This window comes from Larimichthys crocea, chromosome XIII (genome assembly GCF_000972845.2).
Source record: "Larimichthys crocea isolate SSNF chromosome XIII, L_crocea_2.0, whole genome shotgun sequence".
NCBI classification, from domain to species: Eukaryota; Metazoa; Chordata; class Actinopteri; family Sciaenidae; genus Larimichthys; species Larimichthys crocea.
In genome coordinates, this window is record NC_040023.1 from 36952100 (window position 1) to 36967054 (window position 14955).

General features: G+C 44.9%; 1 protein-coding gene across 4 annotated transcripts in view; it reads left to right on the forward strand.

Moving 5' to 3' along the window:
- Positions 1–14955, forward strand: part of sema6cb (semaphorin 6Cb) — a 142391-nt gene that overhangs the window by 94003 nt on the left and 33433 nt on the right. For all 4 annotated transcript variants that reach the window (XM_010748118.3, XM_019274622.2, XM_019274623.2 and 1 more), the window contains 9 exons: positions 178–279; positions 7408–7498; positions 8948–9070; positions 10077–10165; positions 10310–10527; positions 10788–10919; positions 11161–11316; positions 13398–13574; positions 13998–14135. In XM_010748118.3, the coding sequence (XP_010746420.1) occupies positions 178–279; positions 7408–7498; positions 8948–9070; positions 10077–10165; positions 10310–10527; positions 10788–10919; positions 11161–11316; positions 13398–13574; positions 13998–14135 (1226 nt within the window). The remainder of the gene's footprint in view (positions 1–177; positions 280–7407; positions 7499–8947; positions 9071–10076; positions 10166–10309; positions 10528–10787; positions 10920–11160; positions 11317–13397; positions 13575–13997; positions 14136–14955) is intronic.

The following is a 14955-nucleotide window of genomic DNA, read 5'->3' on the forward strand; positions in this document are numbered from 1 at the left end:
CAGGAGATGACAGACCGGAGGGGCTTCAAGCATCCACAGAGCTGCAGTGAAACCACAAGATAATGACTGTAAAACACTGCATCTATTCGTATGTCTGTGTGTGTGTGTGTGTAGAAGCCAACGCGGACCTCGTCTCTAACGTACAATAACATCAAGCTGTTTTCCTCCTCCTGACAGGACGAATGTTACAACTACATCAAGGTGCTGGTGCCGCGCAACGACGAGACGCTGTTCGCCTGCGGCACCAACGCCTTCAACCCCACCTGCCGTAACTATAAGGTGAGATACAGCACCGCCGTGCGCCCGCCCGCCTGCTGCCTGCTGCCTCCTGGCCTCAATTACAGATAAGAGATGATATTACAGCTGTTATGAGATGTGTTTGCTTCTGTCCTCGTGTGCTGTTTCACTTGTACCCTGTTACTTAAGTTGCTACTGGAAATGACAAACTGCAAACTGAACTCGTATCACATTAGCGCCACGCTTGCTTTTTTTGTGTGTTTTTGTGTGTTTGTGTGTGTGTGTGTGTTATCGGACGGTTGAAGCGGTAAACACACGTTAATGCAGGTCGCAGAGGCTCACGCAGAACAGATGTTTCATACATCAGTGGAAAGCTGCAAAATGATGCATGAAGTCACAGTTTTACACACATTACACAGTGAGAGGGCAGACGGTGAGGCGGTAACGTATCCTTCACCATAATATTTGATTTGTAATATGATACAAACATATTATGATGCTGCTGATATTCCAGCTCGTTGACGTCATGGTTGTAATACTGTCTTGGTCGTAAGAGACCGGTCTTGAAGGTCTCGTCTCCGAATCAACGGAATCTTGTCTCGGTTTCAGACAAAGGGGACCTAACACACTGCTGTGTGTACACGCCTCACACTGTCTGGTCTTAGTCTTGACTTGGTCTCAAACCCTCAAAATCTTGGTCTTGTCTCAGCCCTAATACAGTCTGGTCTTGGTCTTGATTACAACCAGAGCCATATCGACCACTGACGTTAATACAGTTATTTTAGAAACACTAAATCTGATATAATCACTAACTTAGTATTATTTATGTGCATGTGTTACGACCCTGAACTCGTCCAGTTTAAATCAGGTCGGCAATTGGACCGCTCTGATTGTCAGGGTCGGTAAAGGTGCCGCTTCAATCCTGGACCTCTGGACTTCGGGGAAGGGTCGAATCAGGGAATCACGCCTCCGACAGTGGAAGCTAATCAGGCGTCGACGGACACACATCTGGATTTACATAAGAAAACACAACACGCACGCTTCTGTAGCAACACGACAGATTAATTTGCAAAATCAGATGAAGCCAGAAGAAGTTAAAAACAACATTTACTGTGCCACAGTTTCATTTAGCACATCAACAACTACAACCAGCACACACACCGACTGTGTGTGTGCTAGAGCCCAAACAACAGATAAAATAATGACGTCTGCTGTGAAATGACACCGACACAAACATACAAAGACGGGTCATTCCAGGCTGAATGCAGCGCTCAGCTGTCACTTTGTGTTCTCGGTCATGATGCAACAAAACTGCAGGCGCACACGTGAGAGTAACAGCGGAGTTATTAACTGTAAATAAAAGGACGGGCCGAACAACCAGGACACAGACTTTGCACGCTGGACACACAGTGTACCGCACATGTTTAATCCTGGCATCAGATGTGGATTAGACACCAGGCCTGACCTTAACACACTGTTCACTGTGGATGTTTCCATATTTGTGTTTTCCACTTCAAACGCTCAGTGTTGGTGGAATAATATGTCGACTCAACACGACGGGGAGAGAGAGCAATCTGTTGACAGAACACAAGATGTGCTGACGGTGGTAATAACACGGCAGCAGCTTCTTACACACCTCTGACACAGCTTAGCTGAGGGGACGAGAGCAGGGTCAAATCCCAAATCCACGCCGTCCGACCAGGCTCCCAGTCTCTGCGGTTATTCAGTGATACAGAACAGAACAGAGTGAAAACTTAGAAAAAGGAGCATTTGTTTAGGAACAATGCAAAAGTAAAGCTCCTCCAGTCTGAGGTCGGCTGAATAAAACCCAACATGATTTGATGGCAGAGGCTCAAAGGTGACATCACAGGTTTGGACTGTGATTCACAGCAGGCCATTAGAGGTGGAAGGAGGAGTGCATGTCCTATAGCACAGACTGTAAATCTAGCAGTGTGGGGGAGAGAGTGAAATCCAAAGGGGAGCTGAATAACTCAAGACTTTTCCTTTTTTTTTCCACTGCGCTGACCTCGGAAATCTGTGTCAGGGAGTCAGAGTGGGTGAGAACCGGGGTCCGTCTGTGGTTTCAAACGTATCATTTAAAGGGATTAATACGAGCGCGTTGTTCCCGCTGTGGATCACCTCTGAACCTGTGATTTACTGCGGGCTGGAGTTCTGACCTTGAGATGGAAAAATGTGCAAAAGTTTTCCACTTAACACAACAACAACTGTGAGAATGACAGAATGAGTCCAGTTAAACACATACCTGTACAGATTTACATCATAGTACACATATATCACTTCTAAGGAGTCATATTATACTTCTTTTCCACAAGTTCACACAGTTCCCAGGTGTCTTAACGACATGTCTGTCAAACTCTTTGGTCAAGATTGTAGCCAGGACTTGGCGATCCGCTCCCGTCATAGGTCCTCTGATCTTGACCATACTTCACCAGCTGTTCTTTGCTGCGATGGTGCTCTTTCATAACCTACAGGGTGGTTCTGGTCCTGGAATATGTTCATGAGCCCGTTAGTGACGTCACTACCGGCTCAAACTCTGGACAGCGTGTTTTTAAAGACGAGCCACAGGAGACAGACAGAACGGAGGCGGCACCCTGAATTCAAAAATATCAGAAGAGCTGAAAATCAAAAATCAACCTTACTTTTGTTGAAGGAAGTGATCATTACAAAAACACGAGGTAGACACGAGTAACAACAATCAGCACCAGTGAGCCCAGATGGACACGAACTTTAAAAGAACAAAGACAAACTAGTGCAACATTATACAGAAAAGAAAGAATAAGAAAAATATATAAAATGAAATCTTCATATATAAAATAATCCCTCTGCCAATACACTAGAATAGTATGAGCACATTGCAACATCTAGAGCCTGCGAGTACATGGGGACATTTGGAAGAAGTGAAGTAACGTTCTTCAATTTTAGTCAGGACACGATGTCTTCTAGCCATTTTCTCTGTTTGCTCTGATATAAAAAGAAGTATCAAGTAACTTTTTTATACATATTAAAGCTTAAAATGATTCAAATGATTGTACCGTGACAGCCTGGGCACCTTAAATGATCCTTCCGTTACCGTTAGCTTGTTGATGTATAATACATATTTGCTCTCTCAACTTCTTTGTAGTGCAGCTGCTGCACAACACTGTCCCCGCAGGACAAATAAAGTTATCTTCATAAATGAAAAATGAAAACAGAACAAGTTAATTAAAGAACAAACAACATGAAGACACAAAATAAAATGACATTTAAAAAGGAAATCAAAGCAACGACTGAAGTTTTTCTTTCCACCGTGTGAGCTCAGCATGTGGACGAGTCCAAAGCTGGCCGGGCTCAGAATAAGATTGGACAGTCACTGTTTGGAAATGGTCAACTCACCCAGAAGTGAATGTTTGATGACCTTGAGTTATTGCTTGTGAACCTCAATGGTGCATCTCCACAGACGGACGCAGATGAATCATGTCTCAGGTGTCGTGGAGGACCTGCACAGTCTCATGGCTCAGCTACAGAGTATGTCCAAAGGTCAATCCACAGGGGTGAGATTCATGTCTCCCTGCCGCAGACTCCCTTTGGTAAAGAGCGGCTGATTTACACAAAACATACCCTCAGATTCTTTCTCCCTCCCCAGCTGTGCTCCCTCCTCCTCCTCTCGTCTGGAGTACAAGAGATGACTATCCAGACAGCTGGGGAGGCAGCGAGAAAGTGTAAATCATATCAAGGAATCTGTCTCTGGGACTCTCTGAAAAATCTGTGCAGGACAAGGGGGGATTGAGTGCGAGGCGTCTGTGTGTGTGTGTGTTGGTCAAAGACATGAATGGATGCCCAGCCATGAACGCGCAGCTTTACTGACCAGACTGCTGAGACAGCTGGTCTGTAGACAACAGAGAGGCTGTCTTCAACATGCCTTTGTGATACAACAAAACCTTGAAGCGTCAAATCCGTCTGTCTTCGTCCGCCGCCGGGGAAACCGTCGAAAAATCCTCGGTTCTTTCCGACTCCACAGGTCTGCTTCTTGTGATTAACCAAACTGCTGTTTTCACTTCGAATCGAGTCGCTCTGCAGGCGAGATGTTCGGCCGGCGTCCGATTTGATCAGAAATAAAAGAGATTTGTGCCCTTCAAATTAGATCAGACTCTTTCTGTTTCTATGGTCACAATCCTGCTGATAGTCTTTCTTTTATTTCTCACTTGAAGTATTTCTGCGTGACATTTCTGACGACTCTCCCGGGTTCAAGATCACACCGCGGAGAAATATCACAGTTCAAAATCTTGCAAATCTTGTCTTGCCCTTTTACAGACATTAAAGTCTGAGTAAAGTAAAAAAAAATCTGTGTTCTGAGTTTGAGAAAGTGTGATGATTAAAAATATCGACAAGTTTCTGAAATGAGGTGTCAAAATCAGGTGAAAATGACTGAAACGTGTCAGATGAGTTCAGAAAATGACTTGACTAACTTTGAAACACTGAGCTGAGATGAATTAATCTCTGTCTCTCTGCTCAGGGTGGCCTCAGCGTGTCATCGAGCCGCCCTTTAAGGACCGCCCACAAAATCCCGAGACTGAAAACTGGTGAAAAACTGTTTGAACCTCCAACTCCACATTTCACTAATAGTTAAAAGTCTTTTCACGGGTTCCCACCAACTATTTTCCAACATATTTCGTCGCCTTTAAGAGTTGCTACCTTGTCATAACAGAGCTTTACTTTCTGTACATTTCAAACCTGTGAGCTCCGGCTGTCGCGCTTTCTCGCTCTTTGAGTGCTCGTGTTTCTTTCTTGCTTCTCCTCATGTGTCTGCTTCTTGTTGTGTAAAGGCCAAACTGGAAGAAGAAACCCATTAAAGTCACTCAGTCCATGCCTCTTTCTGAGCTGGGAGCTTTCTGAATAGCACTTTTCACCAAATCTAACCAAAGCTCGACCGTGACGCTGCACAGGTGGTAGATTGAATTAAAGCAGCAGAATAATACAGTCCATTACAAACTTAGAGACTCAGTGTGAACAATGAAGGAACACTTGAAGCTTCACAGAAGTGATATTTAGGGCAGAGCTGTTGTGTTTGATTGCATCAGGTTCAGAGAGGTACACACACACACACTTTAAAAAGTGTGAAGTTGTTTTTGTGCAGACGTCTTGGGGCAGTTCTTCTCTAAGAGTTTGGATCGCATATTTTCTCCACCGCTCCATGACTGTGTAGTTTCATGTTCACAGACTGAAGTCAGTCAGTGTTTTGATGAGTTTGTTCATTGATGAATCGTTCCACATCTTCATTTATCCTTTAATGACGTATGTAACACTGTTTGGGCTGCGACATGTTCCACTCCATCAGATTTTACTCATCCACAATGACAGATAATAAATAAACAGACTTGTGTGTCTTCGTATTTACATCGAACTCCTTCCATCATTTTAAATGGTCTTCAGACATTCACTCATATTCTACAGGACACTCTCAGGACTCCTATGAATCAATATTATTGACATACAGATGAATGACTGTCTTCTATCTGCATTCATTATCTGCATCATCTTTATTCCAAACACGTCTGAAATCGTCTCTAATTAACAAAGATTTACTTAACGGATCTGAGCATGAACCTTAATGTCTGCTCTACATTTCTCTCTCTCTCTCTTGTGATATTTATCCATCTAAACTGAACTGTAGTAATAATTAGTGATAAAGTAATACATCCTCATCTGCACATTTTCACGACGTATCAGTGAATAATCTCTTAATTAAATACCATGACTATAACGAGCTGTAATTATAGTATAGGTAAAGTTTCCTCAGTCACTTCTCAGCTGTGTGGAGGAGTAGTAGTAGTCATGGTAGCGGTGGTAGTGGTAGTAGTGGTGGTGGTAGTGGTGGTAGCAGTGGTAGTTGTGGTAGTAGTAGTGGTGGTGGTAGTAGTGGTGGTAGCGGTGCTAGTGGTAGTAGCGGTGGTGGTAGTGGTAGTAGTAGTGGTGGTGGTAGCGGTGGTAGCCGTGGTAGTAGTGGTAGTAGTAGTAGTAGTAGTAGTGGTAGTAGTGGTGGTAGTAGTAGTAGTAGTAGTAGTAGTAGTAAGTAGTAGTAGTAGTAAGTAGTAGTAGTAGTAGCGGTGGTGGTAGCAGTGGTAGTAGTGGTAGTGGTAGTAGCAGTGGTGGTAGCAGTGGTAGTGGTAGTAGTAGTGGTAGTAGGTTGTAGTAGTGGTAGTAGCAGTGGTAGTGGTAGTAGCAGTGGTAGTAGTGGTAGTAACAGTGGTAGTAGTAGCAGTGGTGGTAGTGGTGGTAGCAGTAAAACCCTGTATTATTTCAAACCCAGATAAATCAGATTTTTTACTCACTGTTGTAAACGTCTGAAAACCTTTATTGTAGCAGAGTTAGCTTCAAGCTAATTTCCTAGCATATGAAAACATAAACATAGAAACATAAACATGAAAACATAAACATGGAATCATAAACATGAAAACACAAACATGGAAACATAAACATGGAAACATAAACATGGAAACATAAACATGAAAACATAAACATGGAAACATAAACATGGAAACATAAACATGAAAACATAAACATGAAAACATAAACATGGAAACATAAACATGAAACTCAGGACGAGACGCCTGAAACCAAACGATGCTCAGCAGTGCTTCACCTATTAAAGTAACGTAGAGGTGGAGGTCAGCCAGCCTTTTAATTCACCGTGATGAGGTGGTGTCCGCTCCTCGTGTCAGACGTGTGTGTAGCCACAGTTTGAGCACAGAATAACAACACACACACACACACACACACACACACACACTGTTTGTGTCTGACACTGCATCATATAAACCAAGCTATGTGTTAATGGACTGTTAACGTGCTGCGTGTGTGTCAGTCACCTTGTTGTGACACACGCACACATCAGTGGGTTGTGCTGTTGTCTTACCTGTGGTTTACAATCTTGTTAACAGCAGCTCGGGAAACAGCAGCTTAATATCTGCGGCTGAGAGATAAACTGTCCCCTCAGCTGGCGACAGCACGACTTCACGTACAAACTAATCTTTATGACGCATGTGTTGCCTTTTCATAATCACAGGTCTTCACACGCGGACACAGCTCTCACATTAAAGAGTTGTTTAAAACCAGAACGCTGTCTTCACGTCCTAATAATAAAGTCCTGTTTCTGTGTCCTCTCTGACCTAGATGTCCACACTGGAGCAGGAAGGTGAGGAGGTGGTGGGACAAGCTCGCTGTCCCTTCGAGTCCCGCCAGTCCAACGTCGGCCTTTTTGCAGGTGAGTAAGACGAGAAAGTGATTTTAGATCTGACTTCATAGAGTTGTTGTTGTTGTTGTTGAAGCTCTCAGTGGTGGTGCTGCTACCTGACTGTGAATCCATTCGAACAAGGTGAATCTGCCTTCAGAGGCTCTCAAGGTGATGCAGCAAGTTCAAACGCTGCGTGATGATTGGACCAGTCGAGCCGGCTGGGATCTTCTTTAGATTCTCTGAGGGAGCGTTTATGAAAAACACCCTGAGCTCATTAACTCTCATCGTACTAATACATTTAATAATATATTTAACATGGACTAAATAACTCTAATTAATAAACGACCTCGTCCTGCTCTCACTGCATGTCAGTCAAACGCGTCACACACAATTTTACAGTCTTATCTCATATATAAGAACATAAATATTTTATTTAAGAGTCATAAAACATTTTATTATGAAATGACGTGTTTATATTTCTGACTTTTATCATCATGTTTCCTCTGGGTGAGCAGTGTTTAGAGCTGTCGACAGAGCAACATGAGGAAATCTGTCTCTGTCCCATGGCAAACATGAAGTCCATGAATAATTCCTTAATCTATTAAAACTGCATAAAACGCATTAATTAAAGCAGCAAATAATGATGTAAAGCCTCTGTGGTCAGCTGAGGGTTAAATACAAATGAAGCACATCACATGTTGACATGAAATCGACCAATGTTGCAGCTGATAATGTGAATTTTTGGGCTTTTCTGTGGATGTTGCAGCTGATAATGTGAATTTTTGGGCTTTTCTGTGGATTTTTGCACCGATAAGATCATGCAAAGGTTCTCAGGCTTTATTTATTCTTCATTGACAACCTGCAACAAGCATACAAATCCATACAGTGCATCTCAGATATGGTTATAAGTTTAAAATTGTTAAACACTGGATTTAATTTAAGTTTCAGGAGTTGATTTTGTTGATTTTTATACTGTACAGGAATAAATAGAAGAAATAAACTAAATAAAGTGTGATTTGATTTCTCTAAGCCGTGTGGTTAATTAATACAAGTATGCAGATTAAGAGAACAAACAACAATCTAAAAATGGATCAGCCTCGTCGTTAACTCCGTCATCGTTCTCTGTATAAATGTAATTTGGTGTCGATGCTGGAGTCATCGCGGGCTGTAATCTGAATTTCCGTCACTAATCATAGCGGTGAAGGAAGCCGATACTTTGCGAACATGTCGAGGGGGTCAAGTTCAGGGACGGGTGAAGTGAGAGCCAGACCTGCACTTAATCCTGCCAGGTTTCCACTGACATTTATGCAAAGTTCACACGGGGCGTTGATTCAAAGTGACACATTCTCCTACACCAGTTCTCATCTGTCTGATTTTTAAAGGCCAATAAAAGTCACCTGTGACCAACACAGACACGTGAATGGACGAAGCGAGTTGTTCTTGGCGATCATGAACGGTTTGTTTCCTCTCTTTCTTCAGGCGGCGACTTCTACTCGGCCACCATGACGGACTTCTTGGCGAGCGACGCTGTGATTTACCGAAGTCTGGGAGAGAGCAGCCCGGTCCTGCGTACGGTCAAGTACGACTCCAAATGGCTGCGAGGTGAGCGACGTCAGCACATTAACATACATGTGGCGCTACGAGGCGGCCGGTGGAAATATAAGACTTGTTGTCAACGTCTCGGCTCTAAACTCCTCAAATCTGGTTCCCTCTCTGTTGTGCAAAACATTCAGACAGCGGGCTTCTCATCTTCAGCCGGCGCTCTCCGTCACAGATTAGAACTGATTTCTGTGTTCCTGTGTCTGCCAACAATAAAGACAGAAACATCGCTGTGTAACAATCGCTCCCAGGTGAAATAATCTGATCGTGTCACGTCAGTTTCAGTTGTCAGAGTCTCTCCGTTAAAGCCTCGCACAGGGCTGAAACCAACAATCACTTTGTCTGTTAATTGGCAGTTATTGTCTTGATTCATCAATCAGCGTCATCGTCCTCGTTAAAAGGATCGTGTAGCGTTCTAAAAGGGGGGTCCACATCCCGAGGAGCTGTTGTGTTGTCCTTTTCCACGGATCTTCAGACGTGTTTACAGTCTTTCATCCCTCCTGTGACGCTCGGCGGAGACTCGAGCTTCCAGCAGAGAAGCCTTTCAGCGACGGATCCAGCCAGCATTATCAACCAGCAAATGCTGATTCATCTCCTGTCGATGGATTAATCGACTAATTCCAGTTTCAGATGTACCTCGATATATTTATGTTTCAGTCCTGTAGCTCATTGAAAGACGCAGATACTTTAGTGTGTGATATACTGCGCGTGGATAGATATCGAACCCAACCTTATAAGTTATTGTATTTCAGCCTGGAGCTTAGTTATCAGCACTGATCCGTCACCAGCTCTGCAGTGAATGTAATCTCTGTGTCGTGAGCTTGTTCCCTCCTTTATCTCTCTGTCCTCATATTCATATGTTTATTTCTTTTTGGACCCATTTTCCAAATGGAGCATCTGTGTTTACCCGCTCGCTCATAATGCTCCGTCATGTTGGAAATAAAGGCATCAAACACGAGGCATATGTTTGTCACGTATCTTTTCTTCTTCTTCTTCTCGCCTCCCGCAGAGCCCCATTTCCTCCACGCCATCGAGTACGGGAACTATGTGTACTTCTTCTTCAGCGAGATCGCAGTGGAGTACACCACTCTTGGCAAGGTGAGGGGCTCGTTTCAGGGCAGGCGCTCGCCAGGCTTATGGTTTGTGGTGACGAACGACATCGCTTCTCATGCAAAACACACGACTGCATGATTTTTAACTGCGGTGTGATCTCTGACTTATTCCCCCCTCCCGTCTCCTCAGGTGGTTTTCTCCAGAGTCGCACGTGTTTGCAAGAACGACAACGGCGGTTCGCCGAGGGTGCTGGAGCGTTACTGGACGTCGTTCCTCAAAGCCCGGCTGAACTGCTCCGTCCCCGGCGACTCCTTCTTCTACTTTGACGTCCTGCAGTCGCTGACAAACGTGCTGCAGATCAACCACCGGCCCGCCGTGCTCGGCGTCTTCACCACGCAGGCCAACAGGTTTGGATCGACATAGTAATGTTTGTTTTTTAGAGGTGAAGGTGAGGTGGAGTCAGCGACAGCATCACACCTTTATGGTTCTATTTTATTTCTTCACACATGGCAGGATATATGAAGTCATGTTTTCATGGACGTGACAGCCTGTCAGCATGTGCTGCATTCACCTTAATAAACAGACAGACGCTGTGTCAGACGCTCAATCACAGACCTTTGTCTGGCTCTCTGTAACGTCGTCTTTCCTTTTGTGCTCCCTTCAACAGCATCACCGGCTCGGCAGTCTGCGCTTTCTACATGGACGACATCGAGAAGGCCTTCAGTGGCAAATTCAAAGAGCAGAGGAACAGTGAGTCAGCGTGGACACCGGTTCCTGAGGAGCAGGTCCCAAAGCCGAGGTAAGAGACGCGTCTTTAAATAGCAAACTGTCATTTTCCGAGAACGTGTTTTTTGTGCCTCTGACAATGAAGTGTTTGCAGCTGCCGCCGTTATTGTTCTGCACAGACGTCTCTGAACAAAAAAACAAGACACCTGTTTTTTTTTTTGTCCACGACAACAAACAGCTGCCAGCGTTCTCACATCTGTGCCCGCGGAGCTGAATTCACGCCTGATATTATTTTCTTTGTTGCCATTAAACAGGCCGGGATGCTGCGCCGGCGAGGGCTCGGCGGCCGCCTACAAGTCGTCCACCACCTTCCCCGACGACACCCTGACCTTCATCAAGTCGTACCCGCTCATGGACGAGTCCGTCCCCTCGGTCAACGACAGACCTTACTTCACCCGCACCACCAGCAGGTATTTTGTTTTTAACGGGAGGATAAAACATCACGCGTCTTATTTGAGATGAGCATCACGACAGACAGATTGTAGGTCACCTGCACAGCGTTGGACCTTCAATGAGTAAAATTTATATTATCAGACAGCGAGGGAAGAGTCAGCACCTCCCAACTTCCACATGAATCAAGGTCAACGAGCTGAATTTATTCCTTAATAAAACTGACCTATATTCTGTTGGGTGATGAAATATTCGACAGAAACAGTTCACCTTGAAAATCGTGAATTTATGATGGAGGTTTTTAAACTTTATTTTCAACAGTTTAGTCTCTTTATAGACTGCAGACCGTTCATTAATCACAAAATAATAAACATTTAGCTAATTACATGAAATTAATCATCAGTTATAGAACATTCACATCTCACACTGTGTTTATTAAACATATAGAGATATATAAACAGTTATTTAGGTCCAAAACCCAAAATATATGTAAGTTTGTTGCAGTTTTCCAAACCTTACGGATGTAATCGAGTAAACCTCTTGTCTCCTGTTCATTAGCTGCAGTAAATGTTGCTCTTTTCTTTAATGGTTTGTATTCAGGTATTATTTAGTATTTTCAATAGCAACATAATGTACCGGCAGTGTTTCCACACCCGGGGGCTGTGATTGGTATCGATGAGTGAGCTCAGGTGGAACACACAAACCTTGTCCCTCATTAAAACCCATCGGATTTGTCCAGCGGTCGATCTCAGGCCCACATCAAAAGACGGGCCGCGAGGGGGCTTCCTTCGAGCGCCGACCCGCCCCGCAGACACTCCTCTGCAGCTCGCATCAAAGCGAGGAAGTCACCGGCGTGTGTGTGTGTGTGTGTGTGTGTGTATATGTGTGTGTGTGTGTGTGTATGTGTGTGTGTGTTGTGACATTTGAGGATCGGCTGATATCAGATGATGATGGGGTGAATGTGGAATCGTTGTAAGTGTCACAAGTGTTTCAGACAGTACTGCAGAAACACATACAGATACACATCACAGGTTCAGCCTCACACACACACACACACACACACACACACACACACAGCCTCTTCTCTGCCTCCTGAAGCAGAGCCAGGCTGACAGCCAGCCAGACACTGCAGCGGCTCCACACTGGGGGAAACATGCGCCGCTTCGCATCTGGCCCCAAAAACATCACATCTGCCTCGCCGTCTCCTCAGAGAGGGGCTGAGATAAATTAAATCTAACCAGAAGCACATCACGCAATACCGCAGAGTCATTGCAGGGACGTGCCAGTCAAGTCCATGAGGGTAAAACACACCAGCCTCCGTGGGACCATCTGAGCGAGAGGCGAGGACGCCGCTGGTGTCCTTTCAAAGAAGAATCTAGATGCCAAAAAAAAAAAATGACGGGGAAGTTTGTTTGTTCAAATCCCACGGCGAGAGCGGGAAAATGCACGCAGATGAAAATGAATGAGTAAGATTATCTCTCCGTCAACAAGCGCTGGACTCAAGGTGCCCTTCAGCACGGCTCGTAATCCTCGACTGCTCCAGTGGAGCCAGCAGTAAGACGACGAGTGGCCATACTGGGCAGCTCCCAGGTGTGATTGTGATGCTCCAAATAATGCAACAGTTGACCGGACCTCACCTTAAAAACACACACACACACACAAATTAAACATCAGCGTGTTGAGGAAAGTTGCTAAACAACAACAGGAGGCATGGATCGATTGAATTTGGGTGTGGGTGGATGGATAGATGGGTAGATTAATTAATAGGATGAAGGGATTAAAGGATGTAGGCGATGGAGGAAGGGAACGGTGGGTTGGTAGATGAAGTGATTGATTGCACGCTGATGCTTCATACAATGAGCTCAGTGCTCGCCCACTCTTTGTTTTGTTTACCGCGGGAAATCGACTTTGACAAAACAACAGCGTTAAGATGTTAAGCAGCACATTTGGCATTGTTAGCCTGCTCTAATCGACGTCAGCGTGAAGCGAACTGACAGCTCCAATTTAGAAGATCTTCACTGTAGATGTCTTACTACAAGTCGTCGTGTGATACTTTGAACGTAGTTTCTCACCGTCTTTTGTTTTTTGTTTTTTTACGCAGATTCAAGTTGACCCAGATAGCGGTGGACACGTCTGCGGGGCCGTATAAGAACTACACGGTGGTTTTTCTGGGCTCAGACAACGGACACGTGCTGAAGATCCTGGCCAGCACCGAGGGAGCCAACGCGTCCTTCAGCACCCAGCTCCTGGAGGACATCGACGTCTACAACCCCAACAAGTCAGACAATCTGTCTTTGATTTCTCGTTGATATTTTTGGGCTCTGGTTCTGTTTTGAGTGTGCACTGTTTTTAATTATTCCCCCCTCCTCTCTCTTCTCTCGCTTTGTTTCTTTTTTTGTTTCTTGTGTGCTCTTTTCTTGCTTCCTCTCCTCCTCTCTGTGTTCTGCCTTCATCTGCCCTGCCCACCCACTCTTTGGTCTATTGTAACACTTTGCATCACCCCATACAGCTCGAGGGGATGTTTTTTCTTTTGTTTTCCGACTGCACAGCTTGTGGAGTCTATCTGCGTGCAGTTCGATTCACAGCCGGCTTTCTGTATAATTTTCAGACTGTGCTGGTCGTCTGCAGCGCTGATTTTAAAAATGGAACCAAATCGAAAAATGTCTGATCTTGACAGTTGGTGTTTGGTTTCTGTTCCTAGATGCAACGTGCGGGGCGAGGACAGGAGGGTGCTGGGTCTGGAGCTGGATCGGGATCATCACGCGTTGTTCGTGGCGTTCTCCAGCTGCGTGATCCGCGTGCCGCTGAGCCGCTGTGCCGACTACAGCACCTGCAAGAAGTGAGTCACCTGTAGAGCTAAAACGATGAGTTCATTAACCAAATAACTTGGAAGAAAAACATAGACGGAGCGAGATCTCCGCCCCAAGTGAAACACAAGTGGTGTAGCTCTCTGTTAGATTTACATTCAGACCCTCACATACGTCCCTGAGCTTTGGTTAGTGACCAAAAGATGGCGAGGGTCACTTCTTAGAGACAGCGTGAGAAACCCTGATACCCAGAAGGAGCCTGACGTAGAACCACCGCAGATTCCTGTTGAAATGAGCCAGTTTAGAGGGTTTAGCATCTAATCAGGATGCCTTCTGGATGCTGGAGAACACACTGGAGGTATTATACCCACCATCTGGCCTGGGAACATCTCAGCATCCCAGCAGGAGGAAGTGGAGGACGTCTCGGTTACCTCAGATAAGTGTCAGTTATAATGCTTTAGGAACTTTTCTCTGTTTCCTGACAGTTTGTACATTAAACAAAGACAGTGCTGTTAACACAGATCTATAGATGTATCAAGTTAAACTGTCTTCTGTTTCAAGAAGACTGATGACCGACCCATCACAACCGAGAAGAAAGCATCAGATATCTTGTCCCCTGTAAACTTAATGTAGATTTATCTGCAGTTTACTTGAGAACAAGAAACAAAACGAGCCAAAGATGTTGGAACGTCTTGAAAAAAGCAGCCCGAGGGCTGAGACCACACTCCGCCCAGAAACACTGAATGAATGTCGGCTTTCCTCCCGGTGTACCGGGAAGAAATGGCACCAGCGCTGCCAGGTAACTCGAGTAAAGCAGGATCAACTTCAACTGCAACTACCAATTTAAGAAAT